Source organism: Apostichopus japonicus, chromosome 12 (assembly GCF_037975245.1).
Source record: "Apostichopus japonicus isolate 1M-3 chromosome 12, ASM3797524v1, whole genome shotgun sequence".
Lineage (NCBI taxonomy): Eukaryota > Metazoa > Echinodermata > Holothuroidea > Aspidochirotida > Stichopodidae > Apostichopus > Apostichopus japonicus.
The window spans coordinates 33,587,499-33,604,934 of record NC_092572.1 but is presented as its reverse complement, the minus strand read 5'-3'; the positions used below and the strand labels follow the sequence as shown (position 1 = coordinate 33,604,934).

Genomic DNA, 17,436 nt, shown 5'->3' with positions numbered 1-17,436 from the left:
GGGTGTACACCCTACCCGCCCTCTCACGACTTTACAAAAATAGTATTCATAGGCAAAACTGCATGGTGTATGGAGCCAATTTTAGACCTACTTGGTAGTGTAATTATGCCTCGGAGTGCACCATGTAACATCAATTTTCAAAACAATTTCAGGGGACGGGGCTGCTGTGATTTGCCTTCAACAAGCCAACGACCACACCTCCTCCGCTTTTAAATTCTTCTTTCCACTCTGGCCTTTCCATAATAGTGTAGGCCCTACCTAAGTCAGTTGGGATCCCCCCCTCACTTGAAATCATCTGCTATTAAAATGTGGTACATGACTGCATGAAGGTAACATGCTATAATGTGTACCTCTTTGTTAGACATTATTGTGTATAAGAACACTGGCGGATCCAGGGCCTTTGTTTGGGAGGGGCCAAAGTGGCATTAGAGTGATATGGGGGAGGGGTCTAAGGGGAGTGGGTGCCCCCTCCCCTTTGGAATGCCCTCAGATGCAATTTGGTGCGACAAAAGTGTACAATGGTGATGTTAATTTACTTCTAAAAAAATGTTTCCTAGGTGTAATTTTCTAAAATATTTATAAAACAAAGTTGGGATCATCTTTCTCAAGAAATTTTATTTTTCATAGGTTATAAATTTCTTATCAACCAGCCTGTAACTGCAAAATGGTGTTAAACTGTGAATCCTCATGCTCATACATTTACATAGCTCCCAACTCTTGAGAAGGCAAATGCTGGTCCATGCCACGAATCGCCGTCCTGGGGGAGGGATATAAGGGGAGGGGGTGTCCCCCTCCCCTTTTGAATTTTTCTGGAATCCTGGTGATGCCTACACTGTAAAAACTAAAAGGGTTTATTTACCCCAAAATAGGGTAAATGTAAATCCCGCATGTGGACACAAAGTATGGGTATTTATAACCACATTTAGATGTGCATTTACCCTTTATTGTGTCGCTATGCAGGATTTACATTTACCCACTATTTGGTTTCTTTTACACAATTTAGGTGTGAATTTACCCATTATTGTGTTGCTATGCAGGATTTACATTTACCCACTTTTTGGTTACTTTTACACAATTTATTTGTAAGTTTACCCTTTATTGTGTTGCTATGCAGGATTTACATTTACCCACTATTTGGTTACTTTAACACAATTTAGGTGTGAATTTACCCATATTTGTGTTGCTATGCAGGATTTACATTTACCCACTATTTGGTTACTTTAACACAATTTAGGTGTGAATTTACCCATATTTGTGTTGCTATGCAGGATTTACATTTACCCACTATTTGGTTACTTTAACACAATTTAGGTGTGAATATACCCATATTTGTGTTGCTATGCAGGATTTACATTTACCCACTATTTGGTTACTTTAACACAATTTAGGTGTGAATATACCCATATTTGTGTTGCTTAGCAGGATTTACATTTACCCGCTATTTGGTTACTTTAACACAATTTAGGTGTGAATATACCCATATTTGTGTTGCTTAGCAGGATTTACATTTACCCGCTATTTGGTTACTTTAACACAATTTAGGTGTGGATTTACCCATATTTGTGTTGCTATGCAGGATTTACATTTACCCACTATTTGGTTACTTTAACACAACTTAGGTGTGAATTTGCCCATATTTGTGTTGCTATGCAGGATTTACATTTACCCACTATTTGGTTACTTTAACACAATTTAGGTGTCAATTTACCATTATTTGAGTTGCTAAGCAAGACTCACATTTACCCACTATTTGGTTACTTTTAAACAATATAGGTGTAAATTTATGACTTAGTTGTGTTGATGTGTGGGATTATTCCATTAGATCTTTTGGTACTATTATGCTTAAGATGTACAACTACCTCTTTGATGCTGCTGCACATAATTTACAATTATATTAAAGGTATTCTGTATTGGCCCAAAATTATAGCATGCTATAATCGCTAGATGTTTTCAAAGAATACTTTCCTGGAGGTCACTACCCTCCAATGGTTCACAGACATTCTACATTGAGCACACAAGATGACTGAATGTCTCAGTGAGAAAAATTTCCTCAAGAGTGGTAATAAAAACAGTTCAGAATTTTAAGCAAAGGTGACCATATTTGGCCAACACAGCATACCTTCATTGGGCTACATAACACAATGCAATTTAATTGTGCAGATTCTTGAATTAATATAATGGGTAAGAATGTTAAATTAGGAGAAAACTAGAAACTTCAAACATGAATACTACACTGCATAAACGTGATATGAATAATCAATGCAATAGCATGTTTATATCAATCTAGGAATATTCATGCATAATGTACAATATGGTAAAGCAACACTTAAAGTTGGTAACATATGTGTATACTAGTAAAACCTTGACTAAAAAATGTTACATTTACTAATGTATGATCACATTTTCTCAACAATTAGAAACTGCCACAACCCATTACAAGGCATGTCAGGTATTAAACCATGTAACAATTTTCATTTACATCGATGAATACATTTGTAAAATTAAGGTGTGCCAATCTTTTAACATTAACATAAATCTCTATTGACCACAAATATTACTTTCAGGTTGTCTGTTATGATTATGCTGTATCACTGTCACCTTAAAAATCTGGTATCACTCAAAAAGTGCATTACTTTGGCATAACATTGGTAAAAAAGACCATAACTCCCACTTTTATAAAATGGCTCAGCAAAAAATTGAGAAACTTGGAGAATATTAAGATAAACAATAATAACTTACTAATAAAAACAATTTGTATGTAAACAACTAACTTTGCAAATCAATGCAGGTACATCAACATGCTTTTGTTTATGATCAAACCCATCAGTTCTCACTGACCATGAATGTTGCATCAACACAATAAAGGTTTACATGATAAGACCTGTATGTTACTAAGTTGTAAATTAATAACTCTAAAACATACCTTAACTCTAATGTATGATTAATTATACAGTTCTTAGTGCTTTAACATTTCATGTTGATTTATCTTGAATACAACAGTACACTCAAAAAGTTGCATTAGAGTGGTGCATGTTTATGTGCACCACCCCCACCCCACCAACCAAATTTTGTTGTGACAGAACAAGCCACAATATATGGAACTTTCTTGTCACTGATCTAATTGTTCCAGCAATTGTCTCCATGATTTTATTTATATGTGCATCAAGCATTACAAAGATTATCGATAACAACTTCCTGGTCTTGGTATAAATTGACAAAAACAAAATCAAATCGAGCAAAGATACGGTGATGCTTAAGTTTAGGCCTATGATTGTGAATGATCACCATTAACCATCTGTGTTGAGTGTAACCGAGGCTAACTGAGGAAGACTAGCATACAATTAGTCTACACTAAGCTTGCTTCAACTAGGCTGAACGTTAAACCTTAATCACTATACCCCTCTATGTTTATTGTAGACCCCACAATTTATCACAAAATATTACTGTACACAATTTGCTATTCTTAATGCTCATCAATCTTGGTTTGAATGTATAAAAAATTTACTGGCTTAGATAATTTGCTTAATATCAACTAATTGCTGTTTGGCCTTCTTATTACACCCAGTTCTAATTGTATTAACAGCTTATTATTGACTTTACTATATGACACCTTTTATAAAGTTGCATTAGTGTTCCAACTAAATTTTCGCCCCCAACTTTGCTCTTCGTCATAATAAGGCATGTCACAGCACTTCAAACTTGTAGTTGCCCCTGATCTCACTTTTTCACCAATATTGTAATGTTTAGTATTATATATCATTTAAGTGTATTAAGAATTACCCAAATTATCATTTTACACATTATTTGTCTTGTAAAATTATGCTAACAAACTAAATCCCTGAAAACAACACTATGCAAATCCAGCAAACAATCTGAAAAACATAACTAACAATAATTCTGGGTCAACAAATAACAGAAAAACAATAGAACTTGAAGAAAAGTCACAAAATGAAATAAATCATGCTTGAAGTTTTGCAATTAATGAAATGATCTTTTGAGGCAATTTCCCCTTGTCTTTGCATTGCAGCAGAACATTTTGCAGAAATGTCAGTGTTCCTTTTACTGTATGTTGAAAACATAATATGTTGCCAGCAGGATTAGAACTGCCTCAGTTGCTGCAGTACTGCATTTTTCGTTTTCTGCAATGATTGTTATGTTTGATGGGTCCAGCGGATCCCCAGTGTACGTTATGACCGGTGTGTTGATTTCAACATCCGAGCTAACCTATCAAACAATGAAATAAATAGGATGATTAATTCCTGATAACACATTTTCAAAGGTAATCCAGCTTCTTCAGAATCACATACACTAAACTTGCATTTGATAATATTACTTGGGAGCTGATTTGAATAAGCATCATTTCTAGCTATAAATGAATATTGCGAATGTTTCTATAACTCAGGGTATATATAAACCAGAATGTCAAATAACTTAGTGATTCCTTGCCATTATGAAGCAACATTAGATGGCAGATTTTCCAACTTCCACCGTGCTGACCTGATATCACCAGAAGTGCCATTGGCCTTAGAGTATCGAATAATAGGTGCCTATATAAGAAGATTGAATTTGAAACCAACTATCATTTCTTCAGCGATCAACTTTATTAAGACTTGGCTCTAATTGAAGACAAGTGAACTGTGACCTCCATACAAAACATTCAGGATTTGCTACTTACCAAATGCTACCTAAATTCAATTCATGATATGTGGTGGTAATTAAAGGGTTCAGGTTTTCATGTTTGTTGATCTCAAATGACCTCTGACCACAATCAAAAACAGGAAGAACCACCTACTCACCAAGGGTTACCTTGTGTTATCTTTTAATTCAAAGAAAAAATAGGGATCATCTGCTCACCAGGGCTATCTACATATTACTCTTGAAGTGCAAACCATCTTTCACTTCTTGAGGTATAGTGTTTACAAACCGAGGCCTCACACACACCCCGATCAGCATTGCATAGATTTCTTTGGCCTTAGAAGGGTTATCGACATATTACTCTTTACATCTTTTGCAAGTTTACAAATAATACACCAACTAATGAAAGGGTTATTAAAATGGGAAGCTTACATCATCATCACTGTTTATAAACAGAAAGTTGCGATCTTCTTTCAGGAAGCCAGGTAGTATCCAGAGAGCTGCGGTCCATGTAGCATCTGTAGCAGAAATAAACACAGAACTTATTGTCTTCATTCAGTGTAAATGAATGTAAAATGTAACACAACAGTAAAAAATTTCATGCTGATTTCCTGAAAATAACATAATGATTTAGTAAGTTGATGTAGTGTATCAATGCAGTTTTATCTCTGCACTCTTAAAAATAACTACATTGAAGTGTTCCTTAATTAATGTTTTATTGCAGGATTCAGTAAACCATCTAATTCATCCAATGACGACACTGTTGCTACTTTGCCTCATATTGTCACAACTTGTCTCCTTGCTCAGATTATCATGTATATATGAAACAGGATTGGCCACATTTTTCTTCATTATCTTGAAAGACCTTGGATTTTTTTTTAAGTTTTCAAACATCTGCCATCAGTTTAACTAATTTATATTTTAAGAAGCTGACAAAATGCTTGTCTCAACTGAAACTGTTAAGACATATCTCCTAGTCTACATAATAGTAAACTTTTTTATTATTTTTGGTAATTAACTCAGCACTTTGAGATGTTAACTTACCCCTTTTGTCTTTTTCTGTCAATTGCTGAATAAAGTTGTTGTATTCAACAAGGAATCGAAGAGTGCCCTTTGAGTGATTTGTGTTGTAGGTGATGATCTTTGCTGCAATGTCATCAAGATTTTTGTAGAACATCTCCGACACTGCATCCCAACTGATGATGGCTGAAAAATCTTCTATGATCTATGAATTAAGGTAATAAAAAGGATGATAATGACATTGTATTAATAAACAACTTTCAAACAGGAACTTTCAGCCAAGTATTCGTGTTAGATCATTAAGTCAGTAAAAGAATCTTGTTTTGGCAGTTATTCATGATTTTCTTCAGTCAAACCTCTATTTTAGTAGAAATTCTAAACATTCAAATACTCTTACATATCATCCATGGTATTTAGATTCACCTACTTTTTGAAAATCCCTGTCAAAGCTAACAATGTGTTTCTTCCATGGTAAATAAAACAGCTATGATTAGCTCACTTGGCAGGTTAATTTGTGGCAAAATACACTCATGACCCTTTTCCTTGAACTTTGTCTACCTCAAATGATTCTTGAACTAAAAAAGGTAGGAATCATCTACTAACCAAATGCAATCAACATTCTAAGGGATTTTTAAGAAGCCAGTAACTGACAATTTTTCCACTTATTGCACTGTGTTTCATGAATATCAGCTATGATTCAAGGAAGCTTCCCTTCCTGAGAAATCCTGAGAGCAAGCTATGCAGCATGAACACAAGTTCATTCACCCTTACATACACAAGCCTTAACATTGGCTTATGATTTCGTCAAACCAACAATTTCCAGTGTAGAACATTATAATCATAAGTCTTAATAATTAGGAATCATTTGTTTGAAATTACCTGTTCTGCACAAAATAGAGTAGGAAATTTGCCTCTGATTTCTGCTATTGGTGGTTTCTCCTCAAGTACAAGTCTCCTTCTCTCTCCAAATGTCAGTGCCATTAATGACTTAATTTTGTTCTTGTCTTGTTTTTTCTTTGTTGATTCCTTTTGTAGTTCCTTAATGTGCAGTTTGATAGTCTCCTCTGTTTCACCCTCAGGTAGAGTCCAATCAGCTCCCTCTTTTCGTTCTCCCTCGTCAGTTGTTGCATGTGTAGATGTCTTCCTCTTCTTCACAACTACATCCCTCGTCATGTGTCTCCTCTCATTTCTGAACTTATCTTTGAGTGCATTTTTCAATGCATCCTACAAAACCAAGATGCAAAAATGAATGGAAGCAGCAGTATGATGAGATAATCTGATATCAATGTTACATATTCTGTTAAAATACCTTTCTTCAGTCTGGACTTGTAATTTAAAGAGCTATGAAATTGTGATGAACACTTGAACACAAAGTATATTGTAATTTTGTTACAAGGTCTTAAAAACAGCTGAACAATTCAAATTAAACTTCAACACTATTGTTAGGTATAAAACTCGGCAACCTCACAATGTAATTTATGCACATGTTTCATCATGTCACCTCACCCATTTTAAAGAGTAGACACCTTGATCTTACAAGTATGCACATCTGGACATTCATGTCAGATGCATGCACAATGTGTACTGGTTCATGCATCTTCTCGGGTAGGCCAGTAAATTATATGAATATGTATGTATACATATATGTCACAGGAGGGGGCTAATGTGCAAACATCTGCATGTATACAAGACCCCAGACTACAATATCCCCCCTCCCCCACCCACCCTGTGCTGCAGCAGTTCAACCCTTGCATCCACCCAGTTAAGTTCCCTCAAACTGAAAAGTACTTTTACAAACCAACAGCAAAATTAATCTATAGTGGATGTAAGATTTTGCCCTTGAAATGGCAGGAGAAACAATCTAGTTTTGAATGCCCCATCATTTGATGTCTTTATTAAAAAGATCCAGCTGTACATAGTTCTTCACTAGCACCAGCTACTGGATATAAAAATGGCTTTTGACAATTAAGCAAATACAGTGAAAATAGTCTCCTGTCTACCTGAAAAGCACCAATTTGACTGATACCATTAGTAGTGGTAGTTTTGTACAAAGTAGTCGAAATTACACAATCTAGTCAGGTGCTTTTTATATGTACATATACGCCCACCTTCTAGATAATAAATGAAGAGCTTAATCATATACTTACATAAGGCTCACAGAATGGTAATTTGATTGCCAAGTTTGGAAAGGACTTTATGACTGCTTTAGCTGCTGTATTGTATTGATCTGTAGTAGGATACCTACAAAAATGAATATCACTTTATAGTTGATTCACATACAGGGTTAGTGCCAGCTGTAAAATTTAGGAGGGGGGGGCAATTACCCACTTGACCAACTCTTTTGGGGGGGATTTAGTATATTGGGGGAGCCTTTTTAAAATGTGGAGTGAAAGGAAAAGATGGTACTGTCTGGGGCTCCAAAAGCTCCAGTTTTTAACCTTCATATCAGCAGGACAGGGCTTGGTTGGGTGAGACTCATACAGGCCCAATGATCTCCCATAATAGAAATTTCTTATGTTACGGGATACTGCGGACTATCTCTATAGTGGTCTCTTGTATCATTCTTGAAGATATATTGTCTAAATTGTTTTGTTTTTACTATGTAATTCTTAATTCCTTGTTTTAGTCTGATGTTGATCTGGGAGTGAAATAAACCTTACACACACAAACACCAAAAATTACATTTTTAAACTTATTTTGCAACTTAATAATAACAGTGAAAAGTTCACCCATTTACCCACTAACCATCAAGTCCTGCTTGTACTAAGTACCTTACCTAGCACCCCCATTCCCCCCAGACAGGCTGAGTCAGCTAAAAGGCTATGATTTTATATTTGAGGTCGCTGCCTGAGCTTGTTTGTTTTGGTAATGTGGATATCCCCATCTGAAGTTAAAATATGAACAGAACTTTAACAAAGTTGTAACCACATCATTCCAAGGTTCCACAATATTAAAATCTGTAGGTTATTGACACATGACGTCTTTATATGCAAAAAATCAAATGCGAAAATACAGGCTTCCAAAGGTGTTATTGTTCCAGGTTAAATAACACCACAATTTCAAAGATGGCATACTTACACATTGACATATTTCAAAGCTAGTAATTCTGAGATGTTGAAAAGTCAAGATTCCAAAGACTTGTGCATTATGCATGCGTATGACATTTGAAGGCAAAAATTTACACTGGTTTAGCATTAGTGATTGAAAAGACAAAATATTAATATTCAAATAGGGAAAGGTACTTACACAGTAAACAAGCACATTTTGTCAAATGTAGCTTGGATTACAGCAGATTTAATTCTGTTGCTGACAGGTCCCCCTTTTAATAGTTCTACCAAGATGTCTCTCCTAACATCATCTTGATGCAGCTCAAACTTGTTTGGCCATGGCAAGAACTTTTCTTCTTCATGAAAACTATCAAGCATGCAAAAAGGGTAAACAAAACTTTATTAGCAAAATGTATAGAATTAGCACTTTCAATAAAGTGACCCTAAACAAATTTTACATGAACAATACAGATTATACTTTGACACAGGTTGAACAGCTTGATTTTCACTACTTCAGCTGTAAGTTGTTGAACATGCATGTCAGTACTTAGCAAAATGTGACTTCATATTAAATGGCCTCTTCAAATAAGGGGCTTTGTACTGAACTTCTTTAGGGAATGTGTGGGACTTACTGTTAACCAACCAAGTTCCACCAACCCCCCACCCCCCATACCCTAATATATTGTAGTGATAGCTTAAAGAGAAAATGCAGTCACCCTGATTTGAATTAGTATACTGTAGTATAATATTTCTATTATGGCTCTTCCTACTCATGTGACAATGTTTTTGTTACTGAATTGTTGAATTCATGCACCATAACTCTTAGATTTGTCTTTTATATGCAATATTTATGTTCTAAAATGCCATAAAATATAATTGTAAGGTCAGCACCAGAAATTTGCAAGGTTTAGCTGATATTGCAAATTAGTTTGGGGCAACTGCTTATTCCCTTAAATAAGCTCTTTTTTGCTTCTGTCAAGGTAGGATAATAATTCAAACATGAAATGTTACATGTCTTACCTGTCTGAAACATCACTGGTACAAGGTACATCTCTTTCATTTCCAGCCAATATAATGGTGTCATCTGAACTTGAAGAGCTTGTAAATGAACTGGCACTGAGGCATGCAACTGACAAAGGAAAGGAGTGTCCAAAATATGTATTATAAATTATTTTTCTAATTTGCAAAACCCCAGGATGTAAAGATTAAATATGTGTTGCTCATAAGTACAAGAAACAAAATAACTGGATTTGCATTGCAATTTGCTACTTACTATTAAATCTTCAACTGCTAACCAATTTGATATTGATTAGCACTTTCATTAGACAGTAATGCTTTTTGATTGATATTGCAAACTGTAAACTGTTACAATGAAAATTTGAAGTAGTATTCAACTTTGGCATACCAATTTGTCCCTTGCAGAATACCTTCAGACTGTGATAATTTCTTATCTTAAAGCTTCCCTGAAATTTCAAATATGAATACTATAGTGACTTCCTCCTGTCAAATATCCCAAAACTTTCCACTACTGTAGGGGGAAAGCCATGAGGAGAGGTTATGACAATGTACATACATTCATACAAGAATGTTATATGTGCATATATTATCCTTGGAACTACCCAAGTACCAATAAGTTCCAAATGGGGTTCACACATCACATTATGCCAATAAGGCTCCTTCATGAAATGGTAATAAACATGCTGCTGATAGGCAAATTTTTCTGGACAACAATCTTTTTGCAATCGTGTACAAGAAGCATTTATACTTACCTTCATCCCTTTCACCAATCACATTCAGTTTAACTGCTTTATCTTCCATCTGCTCTTCTTCTATATCACCGTCAATGTCCACCCAGTCGTCAAAGTCTTTATCAAAGACCTGAAGCCGAAATTTCTTTATCCCAAATTGAGATTTGATTTCTGGTTCTACATCACTTGCACTACATAAGAAAACCCTTTTTCTGGATCCATAAGTTACATGGTACCGTTTAAGTGCTTCACTGAAGACACAAATATATAGAAACTAAAAAGTTGTTTCTTCTAACCTTTGAAGTTCAAAGTAACAATGATAAGGAATGAGATGCTCTATTTTAAGTATTAATGTTTCTCTAAACAAAGTACTTAAGTGTTACCATTCTCTGATTTTGATTTGTGTAAATTGATAAGGGTAAATGACAAGCAAAATCTTTATAAGCAAATATGACCCATTTTTGTTGAAAACACAATACATAGCTATGGAAATGTTGACTGTAACCAATAGTGTGCAAAACCATCAAAACAAAATACACTTTACCACCTTTGATAAAGATTGCATCTATTTTGCCAAATTCATGCAACCTATTTTCTCTTGCCTCTAGAACCATGCAACAACCTTTTGCATACAATGAACTGTGTAATTCAACAAAAGCTAATGTATGCACTTCTTCAATGCTTGGAAATTGACTTTTCAAAGCTCTCTGAATCCCATCACAAAACTGATGTAACTTTTGAATGTCCCCTCCTGAGTTGGATGTCATTTTGTCATCCAAAAAATTCTGACCAGCTCCATAATAGCACATAAGTAATTGATGACGCCTTGCCAATGTCTTACACAAATTCCGCCTGTTTTTCTGCCTATTGGCAATTTCTTTGAAATATGCATGTTTAGCTTCAAACCTCATTGTCCAGCAGTGAACAAGAGGTCCATATTTCAATATTGAACGAGGGTAATGCAATAAGTAATGACTTTTGGGTTTAATTCTATCTTCAGGAAAGAGCTCTTTCAGAGCAACCAGAAATCCATGCACCAGATATTCCAAGTATGCAACCATTTCACACGGTATAGAGGGAGCAAATGTAATTTCACAAATATCCATAAGTGACAAAAATAGTTCCCAGTATTCATTTCCCTCTGGAATTGAGCTTCCTATGATTAAAGGCAATAATCTCATCAGGCACCATGTTTGAGATGCTGTTTGTTTGATTTTGAAACTTCCCAGGTTAGCAGTGGTATTGCAAGTTGGTTTGCTTTTCTGATCACTTTTTCCAAAGGGAAAAAGTTTCAAAGCACTGTTAAAAGATTCCAAAGTGAAAAAGCCATCCCGAATAAATGTTGTCACAACCTTCGTCATTAATTCTGGAACAAGTCCTTCGAGCAAATCATGAGCTGGATCAGGTGGTAGACAACTGATTACATCAAAGTATTGCAAATCTGACAAAACAGATTTAGAAGCTACTCCATAAACATGCCTAAGACCTTGATTTTCCATAACTAACTGCACCTGATGTTTGTGACCAACACTTGTTCTTTCGATTAAACTGGATGAATCAAAATGATCTTGAATGTCATTACTACTTGCCATGCAAAATCTACATATTCTACCAGCATGAAAATGTTGCTGAAAGCCTCCTAACTGATGTGCTGCCAAGTTATCCATGGAAACCAAACTAATGCAACCCTTGAATGTAAACTCCTCCTGGTTTAAAGTTGTTATTGTCACCCCCTTACTTTCTAAGACTTTAACATCCTCAAGAAGCGGTTTGAGCACTTTCCCAAAGCCATACTGTTTTATTAATCTTGTACAGCAGAGGCAAACAAGCTGAATTGATGACAATTTTGACCGAAACTTTGGGGATAAATTTCCAAGAACAAAATAAAATGCAGCAACTTTGTAGCTGTTAGCTTTATTTCTAAGTGGGTTCACCACACCAAAATCATCATAATAAAAATGAACTTGGAGTGCATGTGGCTCCAAAGAGAATAGGGGATGATTTTGAAATGCTTCACCATCATAGTAATCCTCATATCGCTTGTCCCCATGTCTAGAACGGGACTTCAGAACTTCTGCTAAAATATCATCATGACTTAAAAGACTTTTTAGAGTATCAAGCAATGGTACATAAATGAATGTATCATCTTTCCCACAGGTGGAACCTAGCACATGTTCAACTGGCTCAACTAAACCAAAATGCTCCTTATAAAAAGCTGTCTGTTTATAGTCTGAGGCCAACTTTTCAAAGATGTTATTTTTCTTTTCAAAATTTTCATCGATAAAGTTAAAGATATCAGGATTTTTAGCCACTGTGAAACCAGAAGCTGAAAGTTTTTCTTTGATCTCTGTGCTATCATCCCTTGAACTGTTATAGATGAGTTCAGATAGCTCTAATATTATGCTATTTGTAACAGTAAGTGGTAGTTTATGCTTCTCTTTCATGCCTAAGATGAAAAGAGCAAAGTCTCTTTCCGTGGATCTTTCACCGATTTCTCTGATGTGTGATCCATCACCCAGAGCAGCAGCATCGATAGCACTTATTCCAGTTGATTCTGCAAGACTATTTTTATGCGAATTATGAGTCACATCATCAACTTCTAAACCAATGTTTTCCGTCACTAGACTTGTGCCTACTTCAGTATCCTCATGCCCACCAGAGTTACTGTCATGCCTTATGTTAACATCGAACACTCTTTTATGAAATTTCCGCAGATGGGAATAAAACGTGCTGAACACCCGATATTTTCTTTCACAACCATCTATTCCACATCTTATGGAGAAGTTGGGTTCAATACTATGTGAGAATCTTATGTGATGTAACAACTTTTTGAAAGTAATGGTCCTGAAAGTGTTACATATTGAGCAACTTTGCATCTGCAAGGATGCCATAAGGCCTAATCTAACAAAACCTTGGCTAGGCTTTATTAGGATGGCTTGGCATATGTACTGGACAAACCTCACAGCATTAATGCACACTCAGTTTTAATAGTTCAGTCTTGGCCTGCGCTAGCTAGGCTTATAAACTTTGATACAATGGTAGGCCACAGTGTAGGCCCTGCATTGTACTAGTGGCTGTTACTTGTAAGACATAGCCTAGGCTTAGTTATAAAGTCTTCTAATCTTATATAGGCGAATAAGTAGCAGAACAGTTAGGCTAGTAAAGCCTAGGCATAACAGTTATTTAATCTGTACTTTTATAAACCAAACAACTCTTTCAATTAGGGCTTAACGTCAACTTACACTTGTGACATGTTGCTTTAGATTCATATAAAAATACAAGCGGCCGTTGAAGGTGAAGTCCAGTCGTGTCAAGTCTCGTCAAATGTGACGGCGAAGCGCTTCTGCGGGAACAAACTATGAAATACTAGGATTGGTCGCCAAGCAGTGCAGTGATGACAGTATACTGTATACTGTACTGTACGTACGTAGGTCTAAGGCATTGTGTTAGCGCCAAGCGCCAAGCGCGAACGAACCACCCTTTGTGAAAGAAAACTTGTCATTGGCTTAAAGTTTGAATCTTTCATTTGATATTATGTGGGGTTCTTTCTAATTTTTCAGATATGTACCCATTTTCTGGAATACCAACTTTGAATCTTTTACATTTTTACCAATATTTATTACCACATCCACATTCTTGAAAGGCTGTATTCAGTGAATTAATGTAAAGTAGTGTTTTAGGAAATTTGTTTTTAACCAATGAGAAGTAAGAACACTTCTGAGACGTATAGTCTGTCATTATTCTCTCGGCGCGGCCTGGCTGCAAACGTAACTTTTATTTCTAGTACGAATGAGTACATCATTGTAGAAAATTCTATAGAAGTCACAATGAAAAAAATGTTTCAGCTATGGTCGACGTTTAAGGGCCAGGCATTGTTATCATCCGTTGTGGGGATAAATGTATGCTGGCCGTGCGAAAAAGCACAAAACACTTAAACGTACACAATCATGACAAAAATATTGTTCCAGCTAGCTCAAGCTGTACTTCTAAGAATATTTTGTAAACAAGTGTCTCGAGAAATACTCATGTTTAGGCTCTATCAGTTTGAATTGTGAGTCAAACCGTCTTCATGGGCCAATCCAGAAGGGGAGGGATTCAGTGTTTCGAGAAAATGATCGCAGTAGCTTATATACTTTCCGTTGTTTTGTTATGTACATAAGCGTACGGGACTACCTTCGTTGAGGGGGGGGGGGGGGTTGGTCTGACGCAACACAAGCTAGCATGCTCGAAAAAGAGCGGCTGGTCTGAAGAAAAGGGTACCTTCTGATCGATGGGTTGCAAACCTTCACCCCGTCTCATACGCGCCCATGGTTAGACCTATGTAGATCTTATAGATAATTGTCTGCACCCCTTAATCAGGTGTTGGTATTTATAGGTTGGGCGCCGCTCCTTATCTGTTCATTACCTCAGGATCATTTGCTATTTTGACTGTATTAGTTAGTCTTGCCTTATTAAACTTTCACGAAACTTCATATAGGCCTATCCTACGACTCCATTCATATCCTCTCACCCCCACATAAGAAACAGTTATTATTTTACTAATAACCATGCAGACATTTCCACGGGGAAATTCGGGGATACTCCATATATCTGTACAGTTTGCCGTATATTTATAACACGATATAGGCTATTAATAAATAAATGTCAAGCTAAACAGCTGGCCTATTGTGGCCCCAATTCCTTTTGACAGTAATTTGCATTGGTTGTTGGGACTTTAGAAATTGGGCCTATAGTCGCCGGGGCAGCTCTGTGTTCCAAAATGTACATGTAGGGTACTATAGGGTGCATACAAATAATGACGGGCTAAGACCCGAAAATACTGGTAGTGATATATATTAACCCATGAACGAGTAAATTTATACTTCAGTACATAAATACTGGGTGATTATTCCCCCAGGGTGGCATTTTAAACTAATCACAAGTGTATAGAACAAATACAACCACATGAAGTGTATAAATAGCTCTTATCTTGTGTGATTCTACCCTCTTACGATACTTCAAAATAAGTGTTGTTGGTGTTATACCCTTTTTGATTTAAAACAACATACTAAGAAGGGTTATTTTACACCTTGTTACTAAGGTATACATTATTCGTGCAAAGTACATGTTATGTGGGTAAAATTACCCTATTGGTTAAAAAGGGTACTTTTTTGAAAAGTGAGTGTAAAATAAGCACTGTAAATGTGTAAATGTACATAAATCATTGTGTCTTATTACACGCACAGTATGTAAATTTACCCACAAAGATCAGAAATACACAAACCGGCTTTACCTCGGGGTATATGTACACGTTAATCGGGTAATGGCCAAGGCAATGGTTATGTTTACACTTTGTGATGGTATAACTACATTGTGGATGTTTATTATACACTTTTCCAGTGTTTAATAACAATCCATGTGTTAAAATACCTGACAACAGTGTAGAACTACCCGTTTATTTTTTAGAGTGTACATGTAAAATGGTGGCACTCAGAAAGGCTTTTGTCACCCAAAATTTTCTGAGAAATATGCATTCTTTTGTGTGTAACATCAATAAATTGAATAGTAGGTGATAATTCGTTCTTTCCCGTGGCATGAAAATGTTCGCTGCTCGCCCCAATGAAAAGAAATATAGGCTAATTTGAGGTTCAAATGATGCTGTAAAGGAGGTTTTATACTCTATTATGCTAAATGCTAAAGAAATGATGGTTGCTAAGTCAAAATTTGATGCAATTTTTTTTATGTATACTTGACAATTACAATGCGGTTTTTTTCGGACGCTTGTGCGGGTCAGCGGGTTTGGGTGTTAGAATGCGGGTCTAATTCCCGCGAATTGCGGGTCAGTTGGAAGCTCTGCATTTAAGTTTAAACCAGAAAACGAAAAGGTTTAGACTAGTCTACCACCGCTATTCCTCACGATTTTTTTAATTTCCAATCATATGCTTTAGCGGATGTTCGGAAACACTTTTTGGCTCACCTTGGGGGGGGGCATGGCCCCCCTTGCCCCCCCTTGGATCCGCCAGTGTATAAGAATAATAACTGGTTGGGCAACATGTCCACCTAACGGCTATGTATACAGCATAACTGGACGGGCAAGACTGTGTTTTCTGATTTTCCATGCAATTATACAATAGTGGTTTTAACATCGGTCAGTACAGTTTTCAAACTTCACACTAGTATTCTTTAGAACAACGACTCCACAGCAACACCATCACAACTTTCGAATCCACCTATAGTCTGACCATAAAGGGTCATTCCCTTTCCTAAATTTGTCGGGAGAATTTTGGAATGTGAACCCACGTTATTGGGTACTAAACCATACAGGAGAGTCGATCCGTTTTCAGGATTGGAGAAGCAAACTTACCGATACAGCCCCTCCATGAATACACATATACTTGATCAGAAATATACACAAATTTTAGCCACAAGATGTACCTCCTCCTATATGGTCTACACCCTTTCCCATATCTATGTAGACATGTGACAAATCATTTGATTGGCGTAGCAAGGGATCAAAAATTGAATGGGTTGGGGAGGGAGCTCTCGGTAGGCATCCCAATTAAGCAAACAATACACATTTTGTCATTACTGTGACTCACATGGAAGACTGAAAAATTCAAAATGTTCATATCAAGATATTAATTATTTTATCCCGACAGTTTCGAATATTTCTGGGAAATTCAACCCTTTTTCAATATTGAAACCCTTTTCTTGAAAATCAAGATTGTCCTAAAATTGCCACCTGCAATTTAACCGTAATTCTCAACATTAAACTAGTTTTTGTAAATATTAAACCTCTTCGATTTATTTCGACCTCTTTAGTTCCCTCCATGTAAAATATCGATTTCTTTTGTTTAAAACTTAAACTTTTAAAATGTCGACTTATCATCTAAAAATATTGGCGTTTTATCTCAAACTTGTACGTTTCTCTCGAAATTGCCATTGCATTTCTCGAAATCAAGATTTCTTTCTAATTTAAATTTCAACTTTTTATCCCAAATAGTAAA

The 17,436-nt window shown here is 36.1% G+C and overlaps 3 protein-coding genes across 5 annotated transcripts in view; 2 read left to right on the top strand and 1 right to left on the bottom strand.

Moving 5' to 3' along the window:
• The window catches only part of LOC139977744 (uncharacterized), an 831,623-nt gene that overhangs the window by 63,427 nt on the left and 750,760 nt on the right, over positions 1 to 17,436 (top strand). The gene's annotated exons all lie outside the window — the stretch shown is intronic.
• Positions 1 to 17,436, top strand: part of LOC139977747 (NLR family CARD domain-containing protein 4-like) — a 101,362-nt gene that overhangs the window by 43,427 nt on the left and 40,499 nt on the right. The window lies entirely within an intron of this gene.
• Positions 2,241 to 15,898, bottom strand: LOC139977233 (sterile alpha motif domain-containing protein 3-like). Of its 3 annotated transcripts, XM_071986475.1 has the most exons (10): positions 13,693 to 14,476; positions 10,472 to 10,701; positions 9,723 to 9,831; positions 8,902 to 9,069; positions 7,803 to 7,896; positions 6,535 to 6,879; positions 5,680 to 5,860; positions 5,068 to 5,153; positions 4,206 to 4,224; positions 2,241 to 4,031 (listed from the first exon to the last, which is right to left on the bottom strand). In XM_071986475.1, exons 1-10 carry the CDS (start codon positions 13,701 to 13,703, stop codon positions 3,979 to 3,981), a joined length of 1,296 nt encoding a protein of 431 aa, XP_071842576.1. In that variant the 5' UTR covers positions 13,704 to 14,476; the 3' UTR covers positions 2,241 to 3,978. The 3 variants fall into 3 exon arrangements, with proteins under 3 accessions (XP_071842576.1, XP_071842574.1, XP_071842575.1); XM_071986473.1 differs by having other exon boundaries at positions 2,241 to 4,224; positions 13,693 to 15,898; XM_071986474.1 differs by lacking the exons at positions 2,241 to 4,031; positions 4,206 to 4,224 and adding an exon at positions 4,233 to 4,547 and having other exon boundaries at positions 13,693 to 14,482.